At 41.4% G+C, this 19,406-nt stretch overlaps 1 protein-coding gene across 1 annotated transcript in view; it reads right to left on the reverse strand.

The window, feature by feature from the left end:
- Nucleotides 1–358: 358 nt before the first annotated feature.
- Nucleotides 359–19,406, reverse strand: part of plppr1 (phospholipid phosphatase related 1) — a gene marked incomplete at both ends in the record, with an annotated part of 40,213 nt that continues 21,165 nt past the window's right edge. The window contains 5 exons of the mRNA XM_083903056.1: nt 359–391; nt 874–1,005; nt 6,497–6,673; nt 11,038–11,288; nt 18,873–19,005. Of these exons, the coding sequence (XP_083759182.1) occupies nt 359–391; nt 874–1,005; nt 6,497–6,673; nt 11,038–11,288; nt 18,873–19,005 (726 nt within the window). The remainder of the gene's footprint in view (nt 392–873; nt 1,006–6,496; nt 6,674–11,037; nt 11,289–18,872; nt 19,006–19,406) is intronic.

A 19,406-nucleotide genomic window follows, 5' to 3' on the forward strand; every position in this document is an offset into this window, starting at 1 on the left:
ACCACACACCTCAAGAAGGGGGAGGGAAATGTCTCATGTTTCAAAATGGTTTCGAAAATAATCTGTGCTTAAGTTTTGTTTAGTGAATTTCTCTTTGTTGTTGTTGTTGTTGTTCTGATGCTAATCTGTCTGTCGTAACTGAGCATAGCTCAACTAGATGAGAACCATTACAAACATGGTGGATTTAGCTCCGCCCCCCTCTCTTAAAGGTGAATGAAACAGATATATATATATCAGGAGTGGGGGGGGTGTTTCTTTTTTAGTGTGTGAAGCATTCGGAGCCACGTGGCATGCGTCCTCGTCATTGTGTCTGGAAGTGCTGTGGAGACGCAAACGTGACCCGGTGCTGCCCCCTTAGTCATGTGACCTCCGTCATGGACGCCGAGTGGTTCTGCGAAAAAGGGGAGGGAGGTGAAGGGAAAACGATGCAGGAAATGGGAAGGGAGAGGTAAAGAGAGGAGAAGGGAGAGGAAAGAAGTTGGTAGTGCAAAGATTTAAGTCATGCCTGTGCATGTGTGAACATGTGTCATTGCTTTTGTGTGAAAGAAAGAAAGAAAGAAAGAAAGAAAGAAAGAAAGAAAGAAAGAAAGAAAGAAAGAAAGAAAGAAAGAAAGAAAGAAAGAAAAAAGAAAGAAAGAAAGAACACATGGTGAACTCAATATATGAAACTCAAAAGGGATCATTTCAACAAAATTACACTAGCAAGCAAATTAAAAGTTCGAGGAAGGTGTGGATTTCTGTTTTCATCTAAAAAAAAGTAAAAGCCTTTAGGGAGCTCAACCAATTACTGCGGGAAAAATAAATCACATTGTATAATAGATAAAAGTCGTTTTTTTTTCCTCCTGAGATTCCAGGTCACACGTTGTTAGCTACCTGTGCGCTGAGCGTTTCCAGAGGACTTTCCACACGTGGGAAAGTCATTAGCGGCAGACCGCGGTAGTCTTCCGTCTTCTGTTTGACCGCTGCACTGTGGACGCCTTTGAAGTTGTTCACGACACAAATACCCTGTGAAAAAGAAGAAGGAGGAGGATGAGGAGGAGGAGGAGAAGAAGAGTTTGGAATTACACGTTGACAATGACATGCGGTGCCTGACTTGGAACTGAAGCATGGCTGAAGCCTCCCTCAGACGGTGAGGTTCATTTTAAGGCGATATTAAAACCCACGTCTCCACAAAGCAGCGCCGTTCAATTCGTTGCACATTGTCCATCAGTCATTAGAGACATCTGCCGCGTGTCTGAAGCCCTCAATGGACTAGTTAATCAAAGAAGACAGACTGACGGAGAAAAAGAGAGAGAGAGGGAAGTCTCACCCCAACCTCGGGGGCAATCATGCCCTGCAGCGGTAGCACTGCAGGGAGAAAATGAAGCAGGGTGATTAACTGCCGGAGGATGCTCAAGGTTTCCTTGTTTGTGGCCACTTCATTCTCTAGTGCACCCACACCCAAGAAAATCAGTGAATCACAGAGATTGGACACATCACAAAAACCTTTACCTAAAAAAAACATTATTTTCAGTCCTAACACTTAAAACACGTTTTCATGCGAAAACAAGTGGATATTTTCACATTTTAGTTTAAAACAGTGATTCTTAGACTTTTTATACCAAGTTATTATTATTTGATTTATTATAATGTTTGTGTTATTTGTTTCCCTAGAAGTACAACCAGAGGAATCTCACGTACCACTGGTGATACACGTACTCGCGTTTGAGAAGCATGCCATTAGAAGAATCATCTATTACATGTTTTATTCAGTCACCATAAACTTTCCTTTTAAGCCCTAAAGATATCAGTCTGTTGGAGTAAATGTTAAAATGTATACTGATTGGCTCATTAATAAGTGATAAAAACAGCTAGGCAAGTTAGTAAAAAAACAACGATTCAAATATCGGACACGTTTGGTCAAAAATTCCTCTGCCAAACTCCAATCGCATACTTTTCTATTTCTGATTTCTCTCCAAGTTTCACCACAGGAAACCGTCACCACTGGTGCTACACACAGCACAGTTTGAGAACCATGGGTTTAAAAAGGTTCTACTGCCTCTCTGGTCAAACATCAGCTACTACATTCAAATTGTGTCATTATCCTTCATAGGCTTCATTGGTACACACTTACATCATGCTCTCGTCCAATCACAGATCATCTCCTTGCCCCAGACACCCCCGACGTTAGATTTTCACTCTCATACCACGCCTGTCCTGCACTGCTACGGCTACAGTGACTCAGTTAGACTCAGAATTGGAAGTTAATTTACCCTTAAATTAATTATGTCATTTTAAATCTAAGCCTCGCTCTGATTGGGCTGATGATTGATCAGCAAGTCAATGATGATGAAAGTGAAAGCCTTGGTGCTTCACTATAGGCTGATTTCCTTTTGTTTTCACATGACTGTTGTTAAACCCCCAACCATTTTCTTTGTTCCAAACACAGCATCCATTCATGTGTGTGTGTGTTCACCATCCCTAAAGATTACAGATGGTTACCTTTTCCCCCTTTTTTTGTGTCCTGTCATCCATGCCAAGATAGTCTCTCAGACCCACACTGTGTAATCTAATGCCTCAGGTGTGGAAAGCGAAATTAGCTTATTGCCAGGGAAATACTGACAATACAAGGTTTTGAGCCTCCTATGAATAAAAGGTGCATTTCTATTTATTTATGTTTTTGCCACAGGATGCTTTTTTCTACCATGAAAAATCGAGTTGAGCCAAATCCATGTTGTTGTGTTTTGGAGCCACTTAAAATGTTACAGGGAGAGAACAGCAGGATTTGGTGTTGAAATTCCAGAACTACAAAAGCCTTGAATTAAAAGGTTCCTTTTACAGGACTCTCAGGAAGTCTCCTGGAGGAGCTCCACTTCCTGCCACTGATCCCTAAATCTGCTCACAGAAGACAATCCAAAAATCCACAGGGATTTGAGCAAATACCCGCTTTCTGCTTCCTCTTTGCGCCAATCAATCCCCCCCTCAAGATTAGCTGTCCATCAAACCGCCTCATGTTCCTCACCTGACAAGAACTTGATGAACTTCATCAGGACCATTAGATCCACACATTTCCCAGAGCTCATGCTTCGCTGATAATAAACTGAAGATGAGCTGGTTCAAAACTGCTGAGGTGAAGATTGACTTTGCTGTTTTTCATGTTTCCCTGGAGATCACTGATTCAATGCATGTCAACTTTTAAGGGTCAATCATTGGAAACCTATATTCCTCATTAGAGGCCCCATGAGTGGTCTTCTTCTCGTAATCCAAGGACAAAGATGCTTCATGGTGGCCACAATTTAGGCTTTAAGCTTTCCTCGATACAGTTAGCGAAGGAAAATTAAAGTTTTCAAAATCATGATGATGTGACATTTTTGGACACATTTTTGCCAATCGTGGCGTCACCCGCTAACAATCTACCGTTCTGAAGCCTCCAGAATCGATTGGTTGCCGCCAATGTCGACGTTTTGCAACCTGAGACAACCTTTAGAACCTGAAACCAGGCTCCTATTGGTCAATGCCAGCTGTCAATCACACTAGTGTCCACTCATATGTGCCATATGGGACCATCATTTACTGAATTGACATCATGTTCTGTTGACAGAATTTTGAAACAGCATCTATGACCAATAACGTCAGGCTAAATCTGTCCAGTGTCTGATTTTCAAAAATGCTTTCTTTTCAAGAGGTGAGCTGAGACGTAAGAGGAGGAAGGAGAGTAGGGAGAAAACCCCCCACCAGAGTGAATCAATGAAGCAAGAGTGGAATACAAAAGCCACTGTCAATATTTGAATGCAGTAGCGACATCGATTATCATCCCAACACGTCTGATTTCAAGAATCAGCAGTGAACATACCAGATTTGACCAAAAAAAATGATCTGAACTACTGAAACAAATCAGTAAACATAATTATTATAAGAAAAGATTCACACAAGAGTGCAGTGATCTACATACACACCCTGCTCGAACCTTATGTAATTACCTTTTCATAATTAAGTTTGCAGTTCATTAGTGAGATGGCTGCATAGTTTGAATTCCGCGACTGTAACACTGTGATTTTTTTAAATGTTAATTAATAATAAATGCTTATTAATCAACCTTATTACTCTCAGGTGTCATTGTTTTCAACTTGAACTAAATATAGTGGTAAATACTTGATGTTCTCAGGCCTTATTTTTCTTTTTTTTTGTTACTTTTGTATATTCTGCACCTGTGGCATTGAAAAAGCCGAGTTAATCTCACTATAAACACTTTAAAACTTCAAATAAAACAACGGAGGCTGAATCTCTCACTCAGCTCTTTTCTTTAACATCAACAACACAACGTTTTATTTGTGCTGCTTCCTGGTTAAATCCCTTATGCTGCGTTTAAGTCACCCAATTATCCTCATCTTAAACAGAGCATCTCTTAATTCACACAAAAAACACTGGGCATTTATGTTTGCTCAATACTCTGGGAAATAAAAGTAATTTATGTTACCCATGAAACTATTTCTACATAAAATATAAAAAATATTATTTTTATTAACATGTGCTTAATAACCTGGACAAAAAAAAGTGAATTTTACTTCCTGAGCCTCCATTACTGGAAATGACAGCTCATTACTGCCACCTACTGACACAAAGTGGGCATCGCATGACTAAGAGTGATAAATCATGATGGAGAGATTCATCTCGTCGTCTAATCTCTTCAAACATGCGCTCGTGTCATATTATACTTTAATTTCATGTGATGTAACTGTGGATTAAGCAGGGTGTGCAATAATGTAATTTAAAGTCAAACACACACGCTGTATTATGATTAATCACAGCTGAAAAAGGGGCATTTGATTTGTTCTATTTTAATCAAGAAGAAATCAAATGAGCCAAACCTCCCCTCCTCTCCTCTCCTCTCCACCTCTCTTTCTCTCACTACCTTCTGCTTTTACACTCATTGCCCTTTGACAATCAAGTAATGAAGCATCTGAGAGACTTCATTTTTCAGACCTAAAACAACTCAATCACTTTGCAGCGTTTCAAACATCAGTAGCTAATCAAATGATGAGCAAGCTTTTTTTGGAGGGTGGGGAAACACACTTTTTTGGGGTTCGGAAGAATCAGATTTAATGCTATTGCTTTATCGTCCGTTGTTAGAGCTGTCACGTTATGAACATTGATCAGAATGACATTGTGGTGTGGAGAAAATGCTAGAAAAAGCCAATTTTACCATAACCAGACAGAATAAAAGGGGGGAAATAGTTGATTTAGCTCCGCCTCACAGAGTCCAACATAGTATTTCTGCTTCTCTGAAATCACATAATATTCCTGCCTTTCCAGTAATAAGAACTTAAGCTGAAGCGTTTATATTCATAATCGAGTAATCGTTTGGTCCATAAAATGTCATAAAATGTCGAAAAATAATGATGAATGTTTGTCAAACTTGGAAATGTTCTCAAATGTTCTTGTTTTTGTCCCCAAAGGAAAATGATTCTTTTTTGAATGATTTCTTTGTTACATGGGAGCAAAGAAACCAGAAAATATTCACAGTTAAGAAGCTAAAACCGATAAATCTATGATCAAAACAGTTGACGATTCATTGAGGAAACGATTAATAATCAAAAGTGTCAGAATTACGATCTTGTTCAATTGCAACTGGCAACATATTATTTTTGATTTAATGATGTAATTTCTTTTTGATTTCTCTCGCTTTTGTTGTTTCAAATTCATTTTGCGTCATGTTTTTTTTGTGAACCATCTATCAAAACAACAACCTTGAAACTACTACTGCAACATCATGAAGGGTAATGAAGATAACATTTTAGTTTTTAATCACTAAACAGTTAATGCTTAGCCTCCTTTGAGGCCCCTGCTCTATCCACACTCTTTTAAAGCTCTAGTATGTAACTTTTAAACATAAACAAATGTCTGCGTTAATGTTAAACCAGCGTCAAATCAGTTCACACAATGCTGATTCAGCTCCACACGACCCTCTCTCCGTGTGGTTGCGTCTGTGGAGACACGGAGTGATGCATTTTACATGAGCAGTGATGGAAGCACAAATATTAAATACAAATATTGAATGAGAGCGGCTGGAATATGGACATAGAATCGTGCTTTCAGAATACACTGCGGGCTCACCTGAAGTCTGAGGTCTGAGTCCACGCTGAACCTGAATTCCCCTCTCTCATTAGAAACAGAGTGAATTGGCTCACACTTTTACACACGTTCACACTAAATGGCTTCAAACCTGCCTTTTAAAAATCTAAGTAGACATTAAGTAGAAAAAAAAAAATCTGCAGTGCAAGAGAATTTTAGCAAATAAATTTCCATCAGGACTTGACTTAAAAATGGCAGTGAACTCACGCTGCAGCAGCCCAGATTAATCATTTAATTACCATTTTGGGTCGCTTCCAAAACTAAGCAGAAAATTGTTGCAATAATTTGAAAATAGTTCACGAGCAGACTCCAATTATCATCTCCTCTCTCCTCCTCCTTCTCCCCCCCCCCCCCCCAAACTTGTTCACTCGGCCATGGTTCTCACCAGAAACAGAGCGACGGCTGAACCCAGTATAAATCCAGCCACCACGTCTGAGCAGTGGCTCCTGTACTCTGACACCCGGTTGAGTCCGGTGAGGAAGGCGGAGCAGAGAGTTCCCAGACACAGCACAGGCTTGGCCAGGCGGCTGGACTTGGTTTTGATGGTGCTGGTGATGTACATCTGGAAAAGAGGTGAATAACCATATTTGAATCAGTGTTCGAGGTACTGAATTATGAGGGGCCGTGTAGGTCATAATTCCTTTTTTTACCTCTCACATACACAATTTTACCTCTCACATACTCTCTTTTACCTTTCACATACAATTGTTTTACCTCTCACATGTAATGTGTAAAAACATTTAATGTGTGATGTAAAAACATTTAATGTGTGAGGTAAAAACATTTAATTACACACATTAAATGTTTTTACCTCACACATCAAATGTTTTTACCTCACACATTACATGTGAGAGGTAAAACAATTGTATGTGAGAGGTAAAATTGTGAATGTGTGAGGTAAAATTGTGTATGTGAGAGGTACAATTGTGTATGTGAGAGGTAAAAAAAGGAATTATGGCCGACACGGCCTCTCATACTGAATCATCAACTGTTTCTTTATCAGTCAATCAAACTTTATTTATACAGCACTTTTCATACAAGACGACGCAATTCAAATACAGCATAGAAACATAATCAACGAAGAAATGTTGAAAAGAAATAAGAAAGAAGAGAAGGACGTGAGGAAAATAAGGGAACAAAGGAAGTGGGAAGGGATATAAGGAAATGAGGAAAAGAAATGAGGAAAAGAAGTGAGAAGAAAGGAAATGAAAAGGAAGCGAGGGAAAGAATTGAGAAGGGAGATAAGGAAAAGAAGAGAAGAAAGGAAGGGAGAGAAGGAAGTCAGGAAAAGAAGGGAGTGAAGGAAATGAGGAAAGGAAATAGAGAAAAAGCTGCTGCTGTTGCTCAGGTTTGCTGGTGAGGTTTTTGTTTGGAAAAAGCCAAAAAAGGAGGATCTTTTTCTGCCCTCAGGTCTTTAGGGAGGATGTTCCTGAGAGACAGACCATAATCCCCGAAACCTTACAGGCAAATCTGATAAATAAGTGGAGCTAAGAACATTTTAGAGCTTTAAAAACAGATAAAATAACCTTAAAACAAACAGGAAGCGAGTGTAAAGACCTTAACATGAGGGTAATGTGTGTTTCTCTCTTTCTGGTCGTGGTCAGCAAAAGTGCAGCTGCGTTTTTAAAGCAGCTGTAGCTGAATTATGTTCTTATAAAGAAGAGAAGCACTCCAGTCTAAGGTGGTTTATTGAATGGTAGAGTATGTGAAGAAAGACAGATTTTACAGTGTCACGACGGCACAGAGTTGCAAAGAAAGATGTCAAAAACTTGCATCATGTTAGTGAAACAAGTGGAAAGTTTTCTTTGCTTTCTTTCTTTCACATGGAATAAAAGATTACAAGAGGAATGGAATGTGAGAATCTGACAGTGTGAGCGAAAAAGAACAAAGGTAACATTTAAACTCAAACACACACAGGGTTTTTTCTCCCCTCTCTCTTCATGAATATTTATGTCTTTTCAATTAGAGAGCTACACACGTCAAAACCTTATATTCTTATTCTTCAGTGATCCATCGCCTCTTCTTGTCTCTACATCTGATAAAAATCTGCTTTTTCACACATTCATTGATTCATTCATTCACATAGTCTGATTTATACAACTGTGGACGGCAGCAACAATTACAATAAAGTTAGAAATTATGTAATAAAACATCAATAAAAGCATCTTGAAATCACTTGAAATTATCTATTATAATAATAGTCAGCATTACCCTGAATTGAGGAAATGATCCATTTGCCCTGATGCACTTTGACAGTTGGAGGGATTTTGAGGTGTCAAAAATTATCATGAAATTATTTTAAATGTTATATAATAACAGTCAGCATCACCCTGAACAAGGATCAATTGAAAATATTTGCAAACCTCTTAATGAATAATTTAAATGATTTTTTGAAATTGAGGAAATTATCCAGTTGCCCTGATGCACTGACAGTGATGTGACTTTATTCAAAAAAACGAAAAGTATCTTGAAATGACCTGAAATTGTTGATACTAATAGATAACATCACTCTGAACAAGGATCCATTGACAACATTAGCAAACCTCTTAAGGAATCATTTTAATAATTTTTTGAAATTGAGGAAATTATCCTCAATTTCCTCAAGGAGAACCCAACTCCTTGAGAGAGGCTGGACTCTCTACTACTCTGGAGTTGCCCAAGGTGAGAGGCGGCGGGCTGGTGTGGGCTTGCTTATAGCTCCCCAGCTCAGCCGCCATGTGTTGGAGTTCTCCCGGCAGAGCGAAAGGGTCGCGTCCCTCCGCCTTCGGGTGGGGGGTAGGTCTCTCACTGTTGTTTCGGCTTACGGGCCGAACAGCAGTGCGGAGTACCCGGCCTTTTTGGAGTCCCTGGAAGGCGTACTGGAAAGTGCTCCAACCGGGGACTCCGTAGTTCTGTTGGGAGACTTCAATGCTCACGTGGGTAATGACAGTGTGACCTGGAGGGGCGTGATTGGGAGGAATGGCCTCCCCGATCTGAACCCGAGTAGTGTTTTGTTATTGGACTTCTGTGCTAGTCATGGTTTGTCCATAACAAACACCATGTTCAAGCATAAGGGTGTCCATCAGTGCACGTGGCACCAGGACACCCTAGGCCGGAGGTCAATGATCGACTTTGTGGTCGTGTCATCTGGCCTCCGACCGCATGTCTTGGACACTCGGGTGAAGAGAGGGGCTGAGCTGTCAACCGATCACCACCTGGTGGTGAGTTGGATCCGCTGGCGGGGGAGGAAGCTGGACAGACTTGGCAGGCCCAAGCGTGTTGTGAGGGTCTGTTGGGAACGCCTGGCGGAATCACCTGTCAGGGAGGTCTTCAACTGCCACCTCCGGGAGAGCTTTGACCAGATCCCGAGGGAAGCTGGAGATATTGAGTCAGAGTGGACCATGTTCTCCACTTCCATTGTGGACGCGGCTGTTCGAAGCTGCGGCCGTAAGGTCTCCGGTGCCTGTCGTGGCGGCAATCCCCGAACCCGGTGGTGGATGCCGGAAGTAAGGGATGCTGTCAAGCTGAAGAAGGAGTCCTATCGAGCCTGGTTGGTTCGAGGGACTCCTGAGGCAGCTGACAGGTACCGACAGACCAAGCGGACGGCGGCCCGAGCAGTCGCAGAAGCAAAAACTCGGGTCTGGGAAAAGTTCGGGGAGGCCATGGAGGAGGACTACTGGTCGGCCTCGAAGAGATTCTGGCAAACTGTCCGGCGTCTCAGGAGGGGGATGCAGTACTCTGCCAACACTGTCTACAGTGGGGGTGGGGAGCTGTTGACCTCGACTGGGGACATCGTTGGGCGGTGGAAGGAATACTTCGAGGATCTCCTCAATCCCACTGACACGCATTCCCTAGAGGAAGCAGAGGCTGGGGACTCAGGGGTCGACTCATTCATTACCCAAGCCGAAGTCACTGAGGTGGTTAAGAAGATGCCCAGTGGCAAGGCACCGGGAGTGGATGAGATCCGACCTGAGTACCTTAAGTCTCTGGATGCTGTAGGGCTGTCCTGGTTGACACGTCTCTGCATCATTACGTCACCCGGTTGGCCTGGGAACGCCTTGGGGTCCCCCCGGAAGAGCTGGAGGAAGTGTCCTGCGAGAGGGAGCTCTGGGTGTCCCTTCTCAGACTGCTGCCCCCGCGACCCGGCCCCGGATAAGCGGTGGAAAATGGATGGATGGATGGATGGAAATTATCCATTTGCCCTGATGCACTTTGACATTGGGAGGGATTTTTAGGTGACTTCATACAAAAAAAAAAAAAAGTATCTTGAAATGACATGACATTTTCTATAATAATAGTCAGCATCACCCTGAACAAGGATCCATTGAAAATATTTAGTAAACCTCTCTAGGAATAATCATTTGAACTGGTGCGGTCTGTTTATTAAACGAAAAGAGCCGCACTACACATAACCAGCGTACCTGTGTACTGTGCATGTGTGCCTCTGTAAACATGGCGTCACGTAACCCGGTCAGTCGTCATGGAAACGCGCTGTACGTTAATGCCGTTAATGTGCCCTGCACTAATAAATAAAGTCGTATTTTATATCGTAGCCATAGATTTTTTTAGTTTTTGGCTAATGGTCTGGTCAACATTAGCTCTCATGGAGGACAACTCAAAGTTTGATTTATTCTGACAGCTGAGACTCGGGCAGGTTGTGTTCATTTGTGTTGCTTTTAGCTGCTGCAGTGAGTCACTGGGAAAAGGGAAATTGATTATATTTTTGTTTGTTTTATGCTTCACTTTCACAGCCTCACTCTCTGCTGTTTTGTTTTTATTCCTCTCAAATGACTCGTCTTGCTTTTGTTTAACTGCTGCACTGTAACAAAAAGAGTCTCAGCTACATAAAACAATAAATGACTAACAACATCACCAACGGTTGGTTGTTACACTGATTTATAAACTTATTTTACTCTCTCTCTCCAGCGGCACATTCACGGTCCTTACCGTCAGATAAACAGCAGAGTAAACGCTCAGCGAGGCGTCCTTGGACGGGAACGACCTGCGGGCATTCTCCACGACGACCGGGTTCCCCGTGCAGATGTTGCCATTGACGACAAACTGGTGATTAAAGCGGCACTCCGTGCCGGTGTAGTTAGGCTTGCAGACGGACAGGAAGTAAGGCGACAGGCCGCCCGTCACCACCTGGCCCGCATTGACGAAGATGTCTGTGGCGAAGAGGCCGAATGCGAACACACCTGGACACACGGAGACAAACGGGCCGTTACAAACGAGGAATATGGGGTTCAAATGAACTCTTAAACACAGTAAAAAAGCAGTTTTGCAGACTTGATAAAAAAAAAATCATGAATAAAGATGTGTTTCAGTGTCAAACTAGTTAAAATTGTTGTTTCAGGAAAGTTATCAAGAATTATTATTTTAAATTAAGATAATGTGAATTAAGTGTTGCTTTTAAACATTTTTGCGGTTGTTGTTGGCTGATATTCATGGTTATTCATTGATTGTACAGGTTAGGCCAAAATAAGCCTTAAGCTTCAGCCTATTCCCTTTTTTTGTTATTGATTTTGAGATTTTTACGTGGAATGAACGTAATGTTAATTAATGTATTTTCCTATCAAACATTGGTTGGATAAAGACGAAATACTAATTTCAACCAGTGCCCAGGCAAAAATGGAATATACTGTCTATAAAGTGTATCATCTGTAAAAATAAATACTATATATTTTAGTTTTCATAGCCTCAGAATAAGCCTTTTTTGATCAGATTAGATTTTAATGATCCAGAGTGGGAAAAAGACAACTGGTAAACACAACAATTAGTTTTTCAGGTCATTTTTTTGGACAAAGTACTGTAGTCAGAGCATGAATTAAGCTGATGTTTCCTCCCTTTTCCTTAGTTGGTTTTAACCCTTAAGCAATTTAAAATGTAACACAATTATGCACTACAAACACACTAATGCATCATTTTAATCCAATAAAACCTTGTAAATGTGACACACTGGACCTTTAAACCCTCGTAAACAGGGAGCAGCGCTGAACTCAAATGAGATAAAACTGTAATGGGGAAGAGGAGAGAACAACAGATAGGCAGAGAGAGAGAGAAAAACTGAGAGAAGAACCTGAGTCACTGTTACTGTGAAATATGACTGTTGATTATCTGACCTGCTTAGCCATGAAATGACTCTGGTCTCTCTCTCTCTCTCTCTGTGTGTGTGTGTGTGTGTGTGTGTGTGTGTGTGTGTGTGTGTGTGTGTGTGTGTGTGTGTGTGTGTGTGTGTGTGTGTGTGTGTGTGTGTGTGTGTGTGTGTGTGTGTGTGTGGAGTTGCCTCAGTGATGTTACAAACATGGCAGATTGTTCAGGAGCAGCAAGGAGTTTAAAATCATATGAATTACTTAATGTGATTCTGACCAAATGTCAATTAATACAGTGAAGAGGAATCATTTAAAAATGAAGTCGGGGAGGGAGTGGAGGGGAAGTGGGCTTGTATCTGGAGGGTTACATGGTTATATCGGTATCAATGTTGTGATATCAGTATCAGAATCAGTATCAATGTTGTGATATCAGTATCAGAATCAGTATCAATGTTGTGATATTGGTGTCGGTGTCAATGTTGTGATATTGGTACCAGTGTTGTGATATTGGTATCAATGTTGTGAAATCTGTATCGGTATCAATGTTGTGATATTAGTATGTTGTGATATTGGTATCGGTATCAATGTTGTAATATCTTTATTAGGGGTGGGACTTTTTCGTCGACAAATCGATCGACAATCGACACGTGCGCACCTCGACAAAAAAATGAAAAGTAAAAAAAAGTCGAAATGTCACAAACACGTAAAGTTCACAACCATGGAGGTTAAAGAAGCTGTGCACAAAAAGGTGATCCTGCTGTCCAGACTCCCTGCGCTCTGACATGCGTGCGTCCGGCTCGTTCTCTCGAGTGGCTGTGCGCGCGTCCAAGCGTGTGTATGCGTGCAGTGCGAACGAGGTTGCGCTTAAATTTAGGACGTGAGTGGGATATATAACACAAGCGCTACATGAAGACGACATCTCACCCAGTCAGGATCACTGTACTTCACTCTGGTGCGCAGGTTCAAAAACCTGAGCCGTCTGGCGAGTGGCGACACACGCCTTCCAGCGGAGAGTCCGCTTTTTTTCCTTTTTTTTGCCCCTCATTTTTATTATCGCTGTTCTGATGGTCAATAACGGACATTACAGCCATGTTTTTGAGCATAAAATTAAGTAGTATTGTGTAGAATAGTTTACACCCCCGCAAAAAAAAAAAAAAGTAGACAAAAAATTTGACACGTGGACCTCGACAATCGACTAAAAATTTGTGAAATTCCCATCCCTAATCAATATCAATTAGGGCTGAGCGATTTTATCGATCCTGCGATATATATCGATTTTATCAATCCTGCGATATATATATATATATCAGCCAGCTGCTAGTGTCACTGTAGAGCATTTATAGCAAGTGACCTGTTTTCACACGCCAAAGTCTTCCTCTTCCTGTTTACTTAGTGAAAGCGAGGCGATTCAATAAAATAGCGGCGAACATAAGTCCAACACTTTCGTACTTAAAGGCAGATGTGTGGGATCACTTCCGGTTTAAAAAGGAGGAAGTAATGTAGTTTTTTGTGCCGTGGCACCGTAGTGAAGGCACCGTTTGCCAGTAGACTCCGTTAGCCGTTAGCCTACAGTCGAACTGTAGCGTTCTGTTTATCAAACGAAAAGAGCAGCGTAACCTGCATACTGTGTATGTGTGCCTCTGTTTTTCCACGTTTAGTGTTACTTTTGAGACATGACGTAACGCGCATATTTTTCCGGTCAATCGTCATGGAAACGAGTCATGCGTTAACGCTGTTCATAGCCCAGCACTAATTTTAAGTTAAATGTTTAAAAGCTGTTGTTATTGACTGTTTAGGAAAAGCCATGGTACTATTTTACTTACCTGGTGGCTAGACTGGCTACTTCATATGTTCAGTGTCGAGCTAAAAAAGCAACTGTTCAGAACAGGCCACTTGATGTACTTTTTAACTCTCCATTGTTAATTGCAATACTGCACTTTGTTTACTATTCAGGCTTGTGAGCTACAGTTTGCACTGTTTCAATAAAGGGGACTAATTTTCTCATCACATTAAACACATCTTTAATTCATTTTGTCCAGCATTTGCAAGCTGTAGACTCTGTCCAGTCAGAGACATATATTGTGTAATTGATGTTTTTAGTTTTCAGTTCAATTAATTAAATCCAAGTAAATGGAACACTCACAAGATGTCACCAAAATCACTCTGTCCCCTTTAAATCTTTCAAAAAATGATGTAAGTGTATCGAATTATATCGTTGGCTGAATATCGTGATATATATCGTATCGTGAGCTGTATATCGTGTGTCGTATCTCATCGTGAGATTAGTGTATCGCTACAGCCCCAATATCAAATTGGTGATATCGGTACCAATGTGGTGGTTATATCGGTATCAATGTTGTGATATTGGGATCGGTATCAATGTTGTAATATTGGTATCGGTATCAATGTTGTGATATCAGTATCAATGTTGTGATATTGGTATCTGTATCAATGATGTGACATTGGGATCGGTATCAATGTTGTAATATTGGTATCAGTATCAATGTTGTGATATTGGTATCGATATCAGTGTTGTAATTTTGGTATCGATATCAACGTTGTGATATTGGTGATATTCATATGTGATTTTGGTTGTGATATTGATATCAATGTTGTGATATTGGTGTCAGTATCAGTGTAGTGACATCAGTATCAATGTTTTGATATCAGTATCGGAATTGTTATCAACGTGATAACGGTATCAATGTTGTGATATGAATCGAAATCAGAGTCAGTATCAATGTGTTCATATTTTATCAATGTTGTGATATATTGGTATCTATGTTGTGGTATCAGTATCATTAAAGAGTGATATCGAGCCGTCCCTGGTTGTTCTGTTGCTCGCCGCTGTTTTCTCTGTAACAAGCAAACTTTCCTCATGCCAGAACAGAAATGTCTAAAACCCTGAATCATCAGCGTGACACACTGAGTTTGTAACATTTTTTACCCTCTGGTGTCACAAGTGACCGACATTACCTGCATTCACCTGTCAGACCATGATGAAAAGCAGCACACACTGCCCCCCAAACACTAACTACACGACTGTGAAAGTCACATGGAATTTGCAGATGCACGACTTAGTGAGCCATTCATCTTCTACTTAAAGACTTTTGTGCTCAGGAAGCGTCAGAAAGTGACCTTAAAGTGCCAACATTATTCTTCTCAAGTCGCTGCTTCTCCCTCAGTGTGTCATAAAGCCTTAGTTCCTCTCTCCATGTAAAAACCTCTATGTATCCATGTATAAAGCTGGTTTATTGAGCAGTAATTGGTCTGGGATGTTTGGGGTGAAGGCCAAGAGAGAGTTTCAGACACATGATAAACTGAGGTAGTGTAATAATATTGTATAGTTTGAGATTTAAAACAAAAAAAACATGTGAAATAACAACAATCAAGCAAGCTAGCGGTTAAAATGCAGTTTTAATGACTCACAAAGCAACGTTTTCCCATCGCTCTGTGAGCAGCTGTGATCTGAGTTTAATCTAGGAGCCGCATCAGTGTGAGAACAGCAGGACACAGTGAGATGAGTCTGTTGCTTTCTTTACTGAGGGAAGGTGAAGAAGGTGTGGAGTCTGTTTTCTACAGCTGCTGCTGCCTCTAATTACACCGACAGCTGAAAATGACACTCGTCTTGTTCTGCGGATGCAAATGAAGACTCGTGTCCACCAAGACATCACCAATTAGTCGCAAGATGGATTCTGGAGATGTTGTAACCCAGCCAAATTATGCGACCGTTTGTGCTATGGGGAAAAATTCCAGTAGTTTCTGAAAGCTGAGAAGTTGCATGTCAAAGCCAATGTGCGGTTATTCGCACTGTTGCCGGAGAATCTGCGGAAAAAAATGCCTGTACGTTTCCATTTATTGGAAAAACATTTTTTTGACAAAAACTCAAAGAAATGTTATTAATCGTTATTAATTATAAACCTCCTAGTTCAGGGGTCGGCAACCTTTACTATCAAAGGAGCCATTTTTTGCCCCTCTCCCCAAAATAAAATTCATCTGGAGCTGCAAAACCTATTTGACCCTTAAAATTAAGATAACACAGACCCCAAAATTTAAAAAGTCCCCCCCCCAAAAAAATGCGGAGCTTTTGAAAATTTCAGGTAACTTTGTTGTTATGGCTGGGACTGTGTGTACTGACATCACCAAAGTCAAGGCATTGCAAATATAGAGGGTGCCCCTCATCTGGTGTGGGCCTTTTTTCTATGCACAGTTTTATCCACACATCCATATATGACACATACATAATGATCTTTATGACGAGGATCGATTAAGAGTGCACTTTTCATTGTTTTTACTCTGTGGTCTCAATCTTTCTTTAGAAGATGCTTTAGCGCTGTAATTAAGGGAATAACGGATGCATCAGGTGAGCTGATCTCTTTAGTTAACTGCTCAAAGGGAGAGAGAGAGAGAATAGAATTTCGCAGGGAGTTGCGCGCTGTGCTGCAGCCAAGTTTCGCTTTTGCGCAAAGAGACTTTCCAGCATTTAATAGGTGCTGTTCCACCGTGTACTCACATCTTGTTGGAATCCTGTGGTGTTCCAAACTCATCTTGAACATACTCTAAGCGGGTATAGAAAGGCGCTTGCTGGCAAAAACTACATCCAGCACGATATACCCGCGCGTCATCACAACATCGTTTCGGTGGTTACCGGGTGAACAATAGGGCGTCTTTAGGGTGTCCTGCCTTAAAGTAGGGCGTCTAATGTCCCCAGGACGCCCTGCTGGCTAAAAGCCTGCAGGGCGCAGCAGCTGTCCACACAGCTGTGACCATCACGAGTGGGGAAAAAGCTAAACCAGACACGTTAACAATTAAAGCTGCTTTCCCTTCAGCAGCCACGCGCAGATGTCTAGTAACAGTGATTTGTAATATCATCGACCTGGCTGCAACAACTGCCTCAGTTCTTTATATATAAAAAAAAGCGTGTGATGACATGGAGAAACTTCATGCGCCTCACAACTGCGCTGTCCACATGAGCGCAAAGTCCGAAACGTCACCGCGTGCGAGCCCCGACAGGAGCTGCAAGAGATGGGGAAGAGAAAGCAGTAAAATGCTTTGATATAAATAATTATTTTCTAGTGAGCTATAAATGAAAAATAATTTTAAAAAAAATGTTTTTTTCAAAGCTCCAGGGAGCCACTGCAGAGGGGCTTAAAGGTGAAGTAAGTAGTTTATAGTGCCATCTAGAGGAGAGGCTGAAATTTGCAAAATAATACTGCTCCTCTGCTCACCCCCTCCCTTCCCTGTGCGCTACAGTGTCCGCAGCCGGTCAAATGTCGTTCTCGTTGTCTTTCTCCGTGTCAGCAGATGAGGTTCGTGAGGCGAGGGAGAGGGCGAGCTACCACGGCCGTAGCAGACGAAGCGGAGAGAGTGGAAGCAGGACTTCCGCTACAAGTAAAGAGCTTGATTTGTTCTCTCGCGTTTTTCCTTACAGGCTCCGGTAGAAACATGGCGTCTCGCAATGCAACCGCGGCCCGCGACCATGTTATTTTACATGACTTTTTGAAACACTACGAAAATGAAACTAAAAATATTATACAGCGACTAGACAATGCAGGAGCACATAATATGTATAAAAAAGTGGATTTTGGTCTATATAAACCCATAAATACCACACAGTGTCCCTTTAAGAGCCGCATGCGGCTCTGGAGCCGCGGGTTGCCGACCCCTGTCCTAGTTGCTGTAAACAAGTCGATAGTAATCGCTCTTTTCCAACGCTGTCCTGAGCCGTGATATTTTAGACAGAAATCTCACACCCAGAAGACAGAGTGTGTTGTGATTGGCCAGTCAGCTTAGAGTCTTCCCAACTGTCTTGTGATTGGCCAATACCCGGAAGTGACATAATTAGCACACTCGCTCTCAGAAGCGCAGCTCCCCCTTCTGGAACGGTGGATGCACTGCTACTCATTATCAAAACATTGTTTTAACAATGTTTAAAAATAGCTTCTTCACGACTCCCCGCCGCAGTCTCTTTTATGACTTTGACCCGGAGTCAGACCCAGAGTCAGAAGACACTGTCGCTCGTGAAACACCTCCACAACGGACATTATTCTTCTTCTGCAGTTCAATGTACGCAACCGGATGTGCCCGGAGCAGGAGGATCTGCTGTTCAGGAGAACTGCTGTTTACGTAACCGGACCGGGTTTTTTCAGCGATCTCGCTGAGCCCAAGATTACAATAAAACACATCGTTCTCAGCAGTGGCTGAAACTGTTTTGAAACTTCAGTGCTTCTTAAACAAGGTAATGACGCAGATAAACACTAAAAAACAGCGTTAATTGGAACTTCCAGTGTAGGTCCGCTTTGAAATGTTTGCTTCAAAACTTCAGGGCTTCATAAACGAGGTAATGACTCAGATACACACTAAAAAACAGCAAAAAAATTTAATTGCGTTATGTGCTTTTCCTTCTCCTTTTTGACACTTAATGCTGTAAAGACATGTACGAATGTAAACCTATAGCCTTGCTGTAAAAGAGCTCAATGTCCAGTCAATTTTCCCAGATTAAATAATATACTTTATATTTTATTAGAAATAAGACAGAAAGCCCCCTTGTTTGTCTGTTCTGGTCACAAAAAAGAAATCTGAAAATGAAAACAAATAACCTTAATTATGTGGTTATGTTACATTTTAAAGGACATAACATGGATAATGGATGTGGGCATATAAATCAAAATTAAATTAAACCCATCTCACCGATGAAGCGTATGATGCGACGGATCAGCGGGTTGAGGTAACAACAGTCTCCCGTCACGATGGTCTTCTCCTGCACCAGGAGGCTTTCCCTCGTTGACTTCATCACGTACATGGAGACCTCTCCGACGAAGATCTACACACGAGATTGAGATTAAATTAAAAAGGAGGAAGGACAAGAAACACATACATACTAGGGCATTAACAGAAAAATCGATTACGCGACGTCAGTGGCACAAGTTGAAAAGTTGTGTGAAGAGTTGAGTCACGTGTAAAACGAAGTCACTGGAGTTTCATGCAGCCGTGCAGTGAAGACTCCGCCCACTTTGTGTAGGTAGAACTTCCGTAAGGAAAACCAATCCAAACCTTGCTGTGCCGAGCAGGTTCAGCTGGGAACATAGGTGGAAAAGGGTAATTTATCACTTATCACTGCACTTAAAATTACCTGAAGTTTCAAGGTATTAGTCTTTGTTTTGTTTTGTTCAAATGTCTTTAAGAAAACATGTTGATCCCTTTTGGACTGATAATGTTAAAGCG

Source organism: Microchirus variegatus (assembly GCF_963457635.1).
Source record: "Microchirus variegatus genome assembly, chromosome: 16".
Classification (NCBI taxonomy): Eukaryota; Metazoa; Chordata; class Actinopteri; order Pleuronectiformes; family Soleidae; genus Microchirus; species Microchirus variegatus.